We start from the raw sequence: 15,539 nt of genomic DNA, 5'->3' as shown, positions 1-15,539 counted from the left end.
ATTGTTTTGTTGCTCAAAACATACAGATGTACCCATGCTGCAGATGAGGAACATTTATTTGCACTTGGGGTGGCCGAAGAATATGAATGTTACTAGTACCTGCAGTTAGCATAAAGAGACAGTCTGCAAAATGTTCAGATGTGCCACCTGTCACACCTACCTAGATATTCTACACATGAAAGGCATATGTATTGGAGAGAAAATATTCTTCCTGTGAAATATATAGTCTGGTTCTGCAGAAGGTTTGGTGATCTACCTAGACCTTCTTAGAAAATGACTGTGAGATTGCTAATAAAAACTGAAAAGTAAAAAAAAATGCATTGAGCTTAATTTTCTCAAAAATACATACAGTTAATCAAATATTTTTTCTGAACTACAAACACAGTTTATGCATGAGATCTTAGAAGAGAAAATGGAAATGGGTTCTATATTACCTTCATTATTAAACAGTTAAGCCTTACTGGTACAAATGAATTGTAAACACTCCACTGTTAAATTACACACAATTAGTATCTAGTTTATGCTGGTTTCATGCTCCTCCCTCCTCATCTGGACCTGCACACTGCATTCTTTTGCAACTGCTGGCTGGTGCTGTTCTTTCAGTGTAAACTTCTTATTAATGTTATTCAATCACTTAAGGGTGAACTGAATTTTTTATGTTCATTAAACAGATTCTTCAGTAATCAGGTCAAGAACAAAAATATCTTGTTTCTAACATAACCTAATGGACCAATTTATGTAAATGTATTTGAAAAACAGCTACTGTGAAAGCTACAATGAAATAAAATTTGCATTAAGATGTGGTCTGAAGCACTGGACAAGGAAAACAAATACTAAAGGTAGACATGTCATGGTATAATAAAATATCAGAAGTATGAGAAGTCACTTTGAGGTTTGACAGAAGCATGGATAAGCAAAATGGAACATGTATAAGTACATGGGCCTATCCAAGTACTAAAGGGTATGATATAAAAGTCAAATGTACTGCACTAATTTAGAGATACAGAAAGCACAGCACTATTTGGAACACAGGCAGGATAGAGATGCACCAGGTAAGATAAGAAGGAATGAGAAATATGCAGCAGCATAAGTTCCAAGGTAAAACTTGTTTTTTTAAAGCCATACATTAACAGAGGGACACAGAGTAAAGAAGGAACAAATACATAACACAAATAAAATTGACATATACAAATAGGAGCTGTAGAAAAACTGGCAGGACTGAAACAGCATATCAAAGTTGTAAAAGTCTACAAAACGATGAGTGGCAGACCTAATAAGCGCAGTAAAATCTGAAGTCAAAATATTATTAATACACTATAACCCACATAATTGTTTTGCTACTTACAAAGAATAAGGTGGTGGTCGGGCATCATATTGTCCAGTAGCTGCCAGTGCCTGCTCATAGGATGGAAGTCCAGGCTGTTTTGGATCAAGAGGTAGTGTAGTTGGATTTAAAGCAATTTCTTCTATTCTTCCATGGTCAAATGATGCACTACTTCTTCCTATACGAACACCTGCAGTACTAAAAAGTTACACTGTAGGTAAGTTCAATAAAATCTAAATTAAACAGTTCTATTATGATTATGTGCGCAATTATTTAAAACAAGACATTACTCAAGCCTTTTCTCATATGATAAATACAGAAAGAGCAAAGCAAAGTTTTGTAAAACATATTTGAGGAGCAGCAGTTCAACTTCTCTCAACGGGTTAACCTACAGTTAAACAAATGCTGCTAAATTTTATTTCAAGATGGCAGCTAGTGAGTAAGCAGCAACTTTTGTCTGCTCTCAGCTGTATTCCAAAGCCAGATTCAGAAAGGGCTGCTACCAGCATTAAGCCATAATATGGGCTGCTACCACTTTCAACATGCTTTTCTAAGTCAGACAGGCCCACTGTGGTGACCCTACATGACTTGCAGGATCGCCTCTATAGGCCATCTACTCATCTGAGCTATATGCTAATGATATATGACACATTCCGGAGTGGCCTATAATCACTTAGCAAAAGTTAGCATTCGTCCATTACTTTCAATGGGTGAGATCACTTTACAGGCAAATCTTGGGGAATTTAATGGAGTTTACTGAAAAGGAAGAGTTGATATGTGTGTGTTTGCATGTGAGTATCTGTAGAGGGATGAGTGATCTAAGTATTGTTTGCGTGTGCGAGTGAGTGACAGAGAGAGAGAGAGACTGAATAGTCGCAATACTGGGGTTACTTAGGGGATAAGTTTGGTAAGAGTGTGTGTGAGTTAGTCTGAGTGCGATCAGGTAAGAAGGGGCTATGTAAGTGTACATGTTTGTATATGTGTGTGGGTGAATGTAACAACACCTCTATACTCCCATAGACTAACATGCAAATCCAACAATATTGTGGGAAACACTAGACATCATGGATACTCTAAAGCAGAACAACAGGTTTTGCAGAATGAAAGACATATGGCTGGGGATGGGGCACTAGACACCAGTGATACGCTATAAATATAACCCTTAAGTCACTTAAAAAGTTAAAAGAACAATAGTTTTGCAACATGCAAGACATATGAAGTGGTGATAACACAAAATACCATTGATTTGACTTAATACCTTAAGTCACTTAAAAAAAAAACAGCCAAAAAAGAATTAAACTCTGGATCATGTCCCCTAGGATCTAAACTGTATGCTACAGAATAGGTAGTATTAGGATCATGAAACAAAGGCACATGCCAGTAACAGGTTCAATTATGTTTTTTATTCAGTCCTGACAGACAAATGATCTTGTTTTGGGAACATCCAGTAATTGTTGTGTTATTTAAATGTTTACAGAGGGAGAGGTAACAGGTCTGTTGGGTTTCGGCTAGGATACTGGTTGGTGGGAGCCCTTTTCACTTATTTTGCATATCCAGTAAGACTTGTCCTTTTTACCTGTTTTTCAATTCAAACAGGACTTGATGTTCACCCAGCAAACAAGAAAGCCTCTTAAAATGCATCCTTCAAAACAGAATTTTTGTGCAGAGCATGATGCCTTCTTAAAGCATATAAAAACCTGAAATTTTGTTTATACAAGATACTACCTAAAAATCCAGTAAATAAATCTCAAAACATTTACAAATGCTTTCACCGTATAGGGGCATCATTTTAGTTAAACAGTAAAATTTGTATCATTATCCATCTAAAATCCTTCTTTTTGCCAAGGGCCTCCAGAACATATATTTATTCGTTAAATGTGCTCTGTAGTGGCTGTACCCAATTTTATGGGGCTCATATAGTTAGGAAATTAAGCCAACAGATAAAAATGCTTTTTAAACAATGACTTAACATAATGAAAGGTTTTGAGCAATATGACTTGGGGTGTAGATTCCTGAAAGATAGAACAGTCTTTATGGAACAACTAGAATTGAGTCCTGATGCTTTGTATGCCTTCAAATGCACCTGCCATTTGAGTTCCATTTTATCAAGAGTGACACTTTTATTGCCCACAAGTGGCCCCACTTCCAGTTAGCAAATAATTTGTAAGAGAAATCTTTGCTGGTCCGGGAGGTCATGGTAGTATTTATTAAATGAGTGTTTGAAAACCTTTAGCCTGATGCTTGAGACGATGCGAAGAAGGCAGTTTATGCCGAAAGTGCTCATCGTATTTTATTTGTTTTATCAATAAAAACTTATTTTCTTCTTAATCAAGTGGAATTTGCTCATTCTCTGCTGTGGTGACGTCTACAGGATTTTTCTTCTTCTGTTTTCCCAGCCTGAGACGCTTCAGTGCGAGTGGGATATATATTCTCGTTTTACTTGATGTTTGAGAGGTGGTGGGCTATTCTTACTTTAAATCTGTTAACAGTTTTGCCTACATAGAAAGCAGGCAAGATCTGCACTGGGCTCTTGTTTTATTTCTTTTGAATCTCATGGCTAGATTTTGTTTGCAAAACATTCTTCAGCTAATATTTAAAAGGAAAATTTGCTTGGAGCTCTCTCGTTATATTACTTTTTGATACCCTGGACTGTTTTAAATCACCCTCTTTTGATTTACAGATTTGTTCAATGTTTGCCTTTCTGCTTTTACACCTCAGTGTCTATAGGAATCTCCTGCCATGGAGAAATGGGGGGGGGGTGAACCCATGTTCTGCCTATATTCTAAAACAAAGTACTCTTCATTTGGTACACCTGGAAAAACAATACTGATCAGAAAGAGAAGAAATCTTCACTATCTAGAATCAAGTCAGACTTAAAACTTTCATGTGACTGAACTAACAAGTTTCAACTCCTATTCCCTCTGCAACCGAGAAAATTTCATGAACAAAGCTAGAATTTAGGCAGTGATGTCTCCTCTTGAATGAATAAACATCAAACTTGCAGATGGTGATTACAGTAGCCTAATGCTTACAGCACTTAGTGAACTGCTGATTCTTTTAATAGGCTTGCATATAATAAAGTGGAAATAAAGCACCCCTTTACTAAGTGTTCACTTGGCTGCAGTGGTCAATAAATTTTAAATATTGATATAACTGACTTTTTCCGAAGGAAAAGAAATCCATAACTGTGACAACTGCCATCACTTGCCAACTACCATCCAGCAACTTTTCTCAAAAAAAATAAATTTTAAGAGGGACAGACAAAATATTTGGCCAAAATAAGATGTGCCTCTCAAAATCAGTAGCAAGCAATCCATGAAATTTTAGTACCTGTACATATACAGAAAACATCAGCCATGAGTTTTGCCACTCTCCAAAGTACCATAGCTGTTTGTAAGTACCAAGAGTTCCACCACTGGGATCAGTGATTGCCTACATAGCATATACAGGCCAATCTCTCCCATAAGTCCCAGACAGCACTGTTTTGAGTTTTTATGTTTCATTGTCAAGCTTTGTTGACTGTTAGTGCAATTAGCCCAGAGGATTAATGCTATAAGCCGTTAATGAGTTGTTTCCTGTAGTTCACGGTTTGATTATCTCAGCCATCATTTGACTACTGCATAATCCAAACAAGTCACTTAACCAGTGCTCTGGGGCAACTTAGCTAGGCTCCTTAATGGTCCCCCTGACCACTTGCCTAGTAACTACCTAAGAAACATGTAAGGATTTTGTCCAGTTCAGGACACAGATTTTTGGAAGGCAGAATGTTATTGATCTGATAACTAAGATAAGATCATCAATGTATATGGGTAAGTGGATGTTGAGATACTCAGTAAGAAAGACGGTACTGACGCTGTGAAGTGAAAAGCATCCAGGACTGAACCACAGAAACATTTCTTAGTATATGTAGATGGTCTGACTTAGAATGGCAGGTTCATACATAGTTTCTGGGCTTAAAGTCCAGGGCTCATTGAGGAGCCTAGCCCATATTCCCAGTTGCTCCCAAGCAGAGTTCGGTAAAGTGACTTGCTCAAGGTCAAACAGCAGGCAAATCAAGGCTGAGGGAATCAAACCCTATAAGGCAGGAATTACAGCTCACAGACTTAACCAATTCTGGAAGCTGGTGCAGAGGGTTATCTACAAGCTTCTGAGTATTTCCTGTAGGTAACTATCAAATAATTTCAGAGCCATGTGTTGAAGTCTACACAGCTGAATCTCAGATACATAAATATTTGCTATAAGAATGACTTGAAGCTCTAAAGCCAGATCTACAAAGACTACAGCAGTAAGATATCCTCACCTATATGTCTGTAGATGTGATTACTGAGAGAAAACTATGAGGTGGTAATATTAGGTGCCTTATGGAAACCATGCTGGTACTCGTAAAGGAATTTTAGTTTTCAGTTTAAGTTGGGCAAACACAACTTCTTCCATTCTCTCTGAAAAAAGATGATATAAAACAAAAAGGTATGAAGGAATAAACCTTGTTTTGAAGTCATTGTTTCGGTAGCAGAGCTTAAAGATATGCTTTCCATAGATAATAGAAAAGTTCCAATGAATATAAAGACATTAATATTATTTCCATGGCTCTGCTATGTATTCATAAAAGCTTTCATAAACTTTTTGTGTGAGTAACTTCATGCTAAAACTGGGCTGCCTGTATCGAGCAGAACTGCAGCAAACTAAGGTGACTATTTCGGATTAATTATCAGATAGATCAAGGCTTGATGTTATTGCCTGGGTGAAGTCTGCATATTCTCCCTTTAGCTGTGTACATTTTCACAGGGTACTAGGTTTCTTCTCAACTTCCAAAAATGTACTGTTGACTGACCTTTCTAAATTGCCCACATGTACTACTACATCTACCCATGCCTTTGTGGCTTAGTTCATGACTGAAATGAGTCCAAGATGGACCAGTTTATTAACCAAATTAATAAAATTATGAATTAAAATGAAATTAATGAATATGACAGAAATTACCACTGCCATGTAGAGAACTGCACAGATCATCTCCGAACTAAAATGAAGTCAGTTGGTCTAGTTATTTTTCTCCAAAAATCATGGGTAGAGTGGATGCTATTTAATTAAGGCAAAACTCTACTGCAGGTGCTGGAATATGGTTATTAAACAAGGAAGACACCATCTGGATACATTTCAGCACAGATTTGAAGACTGTGCACAGCCAGGACATTTCAAATCGTAAAGGCAGAGAGTAACATTTCATAAACCTCTCCCAAGGTAATGCAAAAACTTGATTTAAATAAACAACCTGAGCATGAAAAAGTCCTCAATCTTCCATGTGCAATACATTAGATTTTGCACAATATAAGGTCTAAGTTTATAATCCTGGAAATCTTAGTACTGACCATGTCTCATATTAAGGCACTCAAAGAGCCTTTACCATCAAGAGACATGTCTTAACACTGTGCCTGTAATAACTAGGACTAATAAAGAAAAGTAACCAAAGTTCACACTTGACTCCATTCTGATTATATCATCCAAGTCAAACCAAATGCTTTTGTCAGTGTATCTGGATGTAGTATGCTAAAGAGGCTACCCCTACAGATAATCTCAGAAATAATACATTTCTGTCAGACCCGGCTTTCTCTGACAGATGTTCTTTCTGTGCATTTAAAATAAAATGATGATGCACTTGATGTTTTCTGTGGAAGGTTCTTAGCAGTTGTAAATAAGCATTCCCCTTGCATTAAAATATGCATTCAGAGGTGGTTTACTTTAGTGGCTAAATGTCAAACTCAAAGTGTTAGTGAAAGTTAAACAGAAGTCTTAGCTGCAGTTTATAAAGAACAGAAAGACTACTACATACAATAGTGACAGTTAAGAAACTGATACAAATCTAAACTAAAGGCAAATCTGCATACTTCTGCACCCTAAAACACAGTTTATCTGCTCTCATATTATTCTGGCAGGTCAGATCTACAATGGTCTCAAATAAAAATAGCAAAATAATTTGTATACATTTCAAACCATTAGCAAATAGCATTAAATGCCACCACTGTGTGTTTTGCTATTAGATTTAATAAAAAAATAAGCTGTTTTCCTTTCCCCTTAGACTTCAAGACTACCCAAGTCAAAGAAGTGGCAAAGTTCCTAAAAGTATTTGTATCAGTTGATTGCTTTTCACAAAAGAAAATCAAGATAACTGCAAAGTCCATAACTTACTTTTTACCGCATCCATAATAAAGGTGATTTTACCAGCCAATTTATGTTCTCCATTTGGTCCTACTATTAAAATTATTAGTATTATTGATGCGGAGTATTGATGATAGGGTACCTGTTGGAGGTGAAAGTAACCTAAGGGTCGATTATAGGTATGCCTTCATTACTACGTTTAGTTCAGATGGTGAAAACATTAGACAGATTTTGCAAAAGAATTGGAATATTTTCCAAACAGACAAATAATTTATTAAATTTGGACCTGCACCAAATGTAGTTTACAGGAGGGGGGGTTAATTTGAACAACCTCTTGGAACTGCCACCCCCAAAGATGATATGTATTCCAGGTATGTACAAATGCGAAGCCTGCTCTTATTGCAGGTTTATGCAAACAGGTAACCGATTTAACATCTTGGATGAAAAATTCACTTGTAAAGGCAGATTTAATTGCAATTCTACTATGGTTGTTTACCTCGCTTCCTGCAAATCTTGTACAGGTTTTTACATTGGCAAGACTGAGCGTAAACAAAGGGAAAGAGTGTACGAGCATATTTACCACATTAGGAAAGCCAAAACAGACAACGCTCTTGCAAAACGTGGTAGAAAACCCTGGTCATTCCTTCACATTCAGGGTGATTGACCAAATTGAATTTGACATCAGGGGCGGTCCATTAGGCTTAAAACTTGAGGTGAAGGAGCTGATTTGGCAGCTTAGAACCAGGTTCTATGTGACACCAGGGTTGAACGACGTATGCTCTTTGGCATGTGTCTTGAAATTGAGGAGTTTAAAACGTTAACACAAGGCTAATATTCAGGTGAATAGACATATAATTTGGGGCACTTCTTGTGTTTGTTATATACACAACCCCCCCCCCCCGCCTTATGCAGACGTACATGCATTTATGAAATTCAACTGAAATTTATTCAGGTTGATTAGTGACATGTAACAATTTTTATGTACACAATAACAAATATTGTTTTTTGGCTGTTTAGTTGTTTTTTCCATGTATATTTATGTATTTTTTGTATATGTACATATGAATTTGAGTATTAAGTCAATAGGAAAGTGTATATACATTTTTTACACAATTGTTTATACAATTTTTAGGTACATGTGTTGTAGAGATGAGAGTTGTATCAGGTGACATGGTGTCATGTGAGGTGACTGAACATGTGACTATGAATCTGGTTTTAAATATGGCTACCGTTCTTTTAACTAATGTCTGATAAAGTTGAGTGTAAGAATACTTGACGAAAGCGCTAACCATAAAAGTTTAAGAATTACTGCTGCCTGCCTATTTTTTGTTGTTTTTCGACAGAATATGTATACAACTTAGAATAAGTATTACAATATTATAAAATATCTGTAGAGAAGTGGTGAAAAGACATAGAATTCTAGTAGTAATTCTACATAAACGCCCACTCTAGTTTAATAATTTGAACTGTATAATTTTACTGTTTAATGTAGAATGAGAATGCATTCCCTAATACTTAATACCTAAAACAGGTTAGGTATTTCTGAATTGTTTTTTTTTTCTTTAATGCTATAAATAATTCTAAAATTGGGTGCCAGGCTGGCAACTCCATACTGTAAAACTCTACTGCCAGTCATGAGCAGACAGGTGATCCACTGTGGTGACCCCTAAGTCGAAAGAAGAAGTCTGTGACTGTATTCAAAATCAATGATAAATTAACGGTTGTTGTAATATTTACAATATGAATATAGCCTGCAAGTAACAGAAAGTTAAAATTGGAATTTATAAGCTGTTATAAAGAAATAAACATAAAAATGTATTTAAGCCCTCTCCTTACAGAATGCCAGTCTAAGGCCTTTAGGATGCCACAAAACAGTTTATTCCATTCATTTCTAGGATGATTTTTTAGGATCAGCTGTAGTCAGGAATTTAAATGACAAAATATCTTAAGGAAAAAAGAAGTTATGTACTTACCATAAATTTCCATGTTTGTAGTTCATCTCACCTAAATTCTTGCTGGATGGGTTCGTTCGGCTCCAACTCGGCCGGTACTAAAGCTTGAGAGTTTTTACTGGCTCGAGACTAAACCCTATCCCATGGTGCTTCACAGCAATTCCCCAGATCTTGTTTGCAAGAAAGCAATAAATACCTAACAGTTATGAAATTATCAGAAAAACTGTATACATACAGAGAAAAATTTTATGTAACATTATCCATGCCAGGTGGACAACAACTACAACCAGGTCAGACAGCACAAGTGTAGTCTACCAGAACCTCCAGAAACAGGAAGGGGGTAGGAGGGAGGGACGCAAGAATGTAGGCGAGATGGACTACAAACATGGAACGTTATGGTAAGTACATAATTTCTTTATGTTATGTAGTCCTATCTCACTGTAATTCTTGCTGGATGGGACAGCATCCCTAGCACCTTTATCCCAGGTGGCCATACCTCTCAACCTGGAAACATCAAAAATCTGTACAAGGCCCATGAAAAATAGGTACAAATCTGTACGCTGATTAACATCTAATTTGCATACATACTTATGTAACCCCACCCACTCCAATAGAATTGTGGGATACCAACTTTCAAACGCAAACTGAAGAAGAGGCAACCAAAATATGGCACCAGAGTCCCCCTGCAGCCATTCTAATTTCCCATTACCTGGCTATTTTGCCCCATTTGCCATAAACACTAATGTGTGCATACTGCTTTACTTCTACAATGATTGGATTTCAATTTTTACATTTTGCAGCACAACAATGCACAAACACTAACAGATGTCTGCTAAACAAAGCAATACTGTCTCACCATGAAAACAGACGTGGCATTAAAACTTCTCTGCCCTTGAAACTCACATTCATTGAAACAGCATTGACACCCACACCACATCCAAAGAAAATGCATCTGACCAGTGGTGGATAAAGATTACCTTTGGGCTCTTTTCAAATTATTGACCCTTTGCACACAAAACAAGAAACATACCTGTTCTTTTCTTTGATACACCTTCCTGACTTTATTAAGTTATATTCCTTGTATAATACAGCACACTTGTTAGACAAAGCACATTTTAAATATATTGTTTGAACATTTTTCCAGTAGGCAGTACTGTAGACTGTGTGAATCTGGACAAGAATCTAAAAATTCCAAGAACAGTATTTAGTTCAGCTTTGTTTTTGGATGCTTTCGTTTACTTAATGACAACCTGATAGCTCAATAGCCTCAACTTGCATATATTATTCTGGAGAACTTAAAACCAGCCATTTAGGTGTGATAACATTTTATATACAATTCAGTATTACCTGGAAATCTTACAGTAAGTGAAACATTCAAGCATCACCATTTTTCTTACTTAGTTTTACATAAAATTGATTATATACAGTCATATTTTAAACTCTCTGTCTCCATCTCTCTTTATCTGTGTCAACACACATCTTTGCAGAAAAATTAAAATAAACATTGTTGAAGTACCATCTTTAGATAAAGGCTGGCTACAACATTCAGCTAAAAGGTGACTGAAGCTGTTTGTTGCTAAATTGTGCATTTATTCAGTAGCTGAAAAACAACACATGCAAAATTATACAAACATGAGCTCAATCTGTTTCTTGGAAGTAGTCTCTTTCTTTCTTTCTTTCTCTCTCTCTCTCTCTCTCTCTCTCAATTTCCGTGCTAAAGATTATTCTTGAAAACATCCCCAGTTATTTCAACCCTCTTGAAAACTCCAACAGCAAACAAAACAGAGGGATATCAATTAATGTAAGTCCTTAGTAAAATAACTCATTTTACTTGCTGAAAATCCAGCTAGATATCAGAGTACAGATATTCAACTAACACTTCCTTTTCTGATGAGCAACACCCTTTGTATATTGCTTAGTTGCCCTGAATTCTTCTTCTGCTAGGTCATTTCTATCTGTGCCATAACTAGAGTGGGTGATGGGACAGTCTACCCCCAGGTCCAAATTATTTGTATGTGTGGCACTGGTCAGATCACACACACACACACACACACACACACACACACACACACACACACACACACACACACACACACACACTTTCTAACATAAATAATGATGTTTCAGCTTAAGCACAAACTTTTCAATAGATATTAAACTTTCAGCTTAATTGAATGATCCAGCCAGATCGAGCCCTCTAAATAAAAATAAATCCTTGCAATCCACTGTCCGAGCCTTCATACCTTCCACGTCTTCTAAATAAATCCTTGCAAGCCCTGAGCCATATAAATCCTTGCCAAACATTCTTTCCGGCTGGTTCGTTCCCGCTCACAAAGCATTTGAACCAGCCGGAAACCTGGAAATACGTGCACCGTGAGCTGAATTCCGACAGGCTGGTAGCCCTGCCGAGCTGACATCATCGCGCACTTGATGACATCAGTGAAAGCACGAACAATAAAAAAACAAATAAAAAATAAAGAAAAAAAATGAAGGGGTGCCACTCGGGAATCGTGGCACCCCATTTTTGGACCCCAAAACCCGGTAAAAAACGAGTAATTCAGGACAGTTGGGAGGTCTGCAGGTGGCTAAAGCGAACAGACTCTTCAGCACAGTGGACCCAAAGGATGACCTGTCCCAGGAGGCCAAATCCAATTTGTAATGAGTGACAAAAAGTATGTGGCCTTGCCCAAGTAGCTGCTGCACCAACAGTACTAATTGGGAGCCTAGATCTAAAGGCACATGAAGTAGATACTGCCCTAGTAGAATGGCCTTTTACTTTGTTAGGTAATTGTTTGCCAGCAGTTCGATAAGCAAAGGAAATGTAATCTGAAAGCCATTTTGAAAGAGTAACCTTGGAAACAGGCAAGCCCTTATTTTTGTCCAAAAAGGAAACAAATAATTGATCTGATTTTCTGAATTCTTTAGTCCTGTGTAAGTAAAATCTGAGAATTCTGTGAACGTCTAATTGGTGTAGTCTGTACTCAGATTTATTAGAATGGTTTGGAAAAAAACACTGGTAGCTCAATAGTAATGTTGAGATTATGCTCTGAGCATACCTTGGGAAGAAAGGAAGGGTTTGTCCTGAGTGAGACTCTATCCTTGTGGAAAATAATGTAAGGATGTCGAATAGTAAGGGCTTGCAGTTCTGAGACTCTCCTAGCAGAGGTTATGGCTACTAAGAATAGTGTTTTTCAAGATAACAATTTCAGATCTGATGAAGAAGAGGGCTCAAAGGGTGCAGACATTAATGATGTGAGAACTAAGTTTAAGTGCCATGGTTCTGATGGTTGTTTGATCAGAGGCCTGAGAAGGAGAACTCCCTTCAAAAAGGTTTTGCATAAGGAGTGTGACATGATGGGATTTCCCATGAAGCCAAAACAGAAATTAGAAATGGCAGCCAACTGAACTCTGACTGTAGCGGCTGCAGCTCCTACATGAAAAATTGACGCAAGGAAGGATAAAATAGATTCTATAGGAGCTGTAAAGGGATCCAAGCCTTGGTTTATAGCCCAAACAGAAAACCTTTTCCATTTGCTGGAGTATAACTTCTGAGTGGAAGGCTTATGGGATGAGATCAGAATATGTTTAAAGGAGAGAGGGGGATGCACCTGGCTATTCGTGGAACTGGAGTAGCCATGCTGTCAATTTGAGGGTGTGGATGGTGGGGTGGAACTGCCCCAATTGATGAATCAGGAGGTCTGGAGATGGTTCCAGAATCCACAGTTCCTCCAAAAGGTAGGGCCACAGGAAGGGAAACCATACTTGACGAGGCCAGTAAGGAGCAATGAGGATCAGGGTACTCCTCAACTGCTTTGCTTTCTGCATTACCTTTGGGATGAGAGGAAAAGGTGGGAAGGCATAAAGAAGTCCTGGGAGCCAATCGTGGACTAGAGCATCCCTGGGTGACATCCCCAGATGGGGAATTAGGGCAAAGCGGCTGCTGCATTTGGTGTTCAGGTGTGTGGCAAATAGGTCACAGCAAGGCTGGCCCCATCTGTGACAGATCTCTTTCGCAACTTCTGCATTCAGGGACCACTCGTGAGGCATCAGAATTGCTCGGCTGAGTTTGTTTGCTATCACATTGGATTTCTCTGGGATGTGCGTTGCTGCCAGAAAACGATGAGTGTCCATTGCTCATTTCCAAACTCTTAAGGCCTCTTGGCAAAGTGGGTAAGATTTGGTTCCTCCTTGCTTGTTTATGTACCACACGACAGACATGTTGTCTGACTGGATTGCAGTTGTCCCAGTGGGAAGGGAGCTGTGAAGTGCTTGCAACACATATAGCACCGCTCTCATCTCCAGAACATTGATGTGGTAGTGGTTCTCGTGGTTCTACCAAGTACCTTGGACTGTCATTCCCAGATAATGCCCTCCACCCTATCTGGGAGGCATCCGTGGTCTAAACTGCATTCTCTTGGGGAGGAACAAGTGGGCGACCTAAGAGAAGTTGTTCTGTATGCAACCACCATGTCAGATCCTTCTTGCAAGTGTCTGTTTATGAAAATCTGACGAGACATTGGAAGGTCTTGCATTGACCATTGGGCAAATAGCAGCCACTGAAGTATTCTCATGTCTAGACAGGCTAGAGGAACTAATAGGATGGAGGAAGCCACAGTCCCTAGGACTTGAAAGGCTACCCTGGCCTGTACTTTGTGACTGTTTAGCAAGGATCTGACTTGATTGCGCAGAGAGACTACTCTTTCTGGTGTTAGTCTTGCTGACATGTTGGTTGTGTCTATTTCTGTGCCTAAGAATACAATGTGCTGCGAAGGAGATAAGGCTGATTTTTTTAGGTTGACTGTGATGCCTAAACTGGCGCACAAGGATACAGTCTCGCCCTGGTTCTGATGAGTTGATGCTTGGTGGTAGCAGTGAGGAGCCAGTCATCTAGGTACAGAAACACCTGGAATCCTTGACATCTCAGGTGAGCCGTTACCACTGCCATGCATTTGGTGAACACTCTGGGGGCTGTAGTGAGACCAAAGGACAGTGTTCAGAACTGAAAATGACTGTCTCCCAGCCGGAAGCTTAAGTGTCTCCTGGAGCACCTGTCCATTTTGATGTGGTAGTATGCATCCTGAAGATCTACTGAGCACATCCAATTGTCTTTCCCAATAAAGGGGAATATTGACTGCAGACTGATCATTCGGAACTTTGATTTCTTTACTGATTTGTTGAGTCTGCTGAGATCTACAACTGATCTCCAGTCCCCTGACTTTTTTGGAACTAAAAAGAATCGAGAGTAAGTTACGGATCCTATTTGCTCTGTGGGGACTTCTTTGATGACTGTTTTTTGCAGCAATGAGATAACCTCTGATGTTGCATGGTCTAGATGAATGGGTGGCACATCTGGTAGAGACCAATTTGCTGGGGGTTCGGAAACAAAGGGAATCAGCTAACCTCTGGATATTACGGTGTGTACCCAACAATCTTGCAAAATGTTTAGCCAGGTGCTTCAGAGATGGACAGTCGGGCACCCCCTCAAAGGCGATGAAAGGGACAATCAGAGATGGGTTCTCTATCTCCCTGATGTGGCAGACCTCCTCTGCCATGAGGGTGGCGTCTTCCATTATATCCTCCCCCTCTGCCTCTGGGGAGGGTTGACCTTGTGCCTGAGGGAAATCTTTTTGGGATTTACGGAACCATATTTTCCCTCCTGTATTACCCTTGGGATAGGGTCTAGATGGGAGGGAGAAACGGACTCCGATGGCAGATAAGGTTTTCCCTTTCTGCTCACACCTGGTCAAAGTCTCTTTCACCTGGGGTCCAAAAAGAGATGAACCATCAAAGGGGACATTAGTGAAGAAAGACTTAAAGGATTCCATGAAATTACAAAGATGCATCCAAGAATGTCTCCTGAGGGATATTCCTGCTGCGGCTGCCCTACTCGCTCTGCCCGCTGCATACAATATCAGCCTCATGGAGGAGTTCGCTATCGATGTAAGGGTGGAGAGCTGCGCAGAAACCTTATCCATGGATCCCGGAGCTATTGAACCCTGGAGGGTATCTTCCAACTCCTTCAGGAGATCCCTCTGAAGACAAGTAAAATGGGTAAGGTAATTCAGCGATCTTAGAGTAAATGCCGCTGAAGAGAAGGTACACTTCCGATA

The 15,539-nt window shown here is 38.9% G+C and overlaps 1 protein-coding gene across 3 annotated transcripts in view; it reads right to left on the bottom strand.

The window, feature by feature from the left end:
- Positions 1-15,539, bottom strand: part of PRRG4 (proline rich and Gla domain 4) — a 450,979-nt gene that overhangs the window by 11,079 nt on the left and 424,361 nt on the right. For all 3 annotated transcript variants that reach the window (XM_044059763.1, XM_044059762.1, XM_044059761.1), the window contains one exon: positions 1,346-1,522. In XM_044059763.1, coding sequence (XP_043915698.1) covers positions 1,346-1,522 — 177 coding nt within the window. The remainder of the gene's footprint in view (positions 1-1,345; positions 1,523-15,539) is intronic.

Source organism: Protopterus annectens, chromosome 17.part0 (assembly GCF_019279795.1).
Source record: "Protopterus annectens isolate FY-2018-M chromosome 17.part0, PAN1.0, whole genome shotgun sequence".
Taxonomy (NCBI): Eukaryota; Metazoa; Chordata; order Ceratodontiformes; family Protopteridae; genus Protopterus; species Protopterus annectens.
Note: the sequence above shows the minus strand (reverse complement) of the source record. Positions and strands in the feature narration are given on the sequence as shown.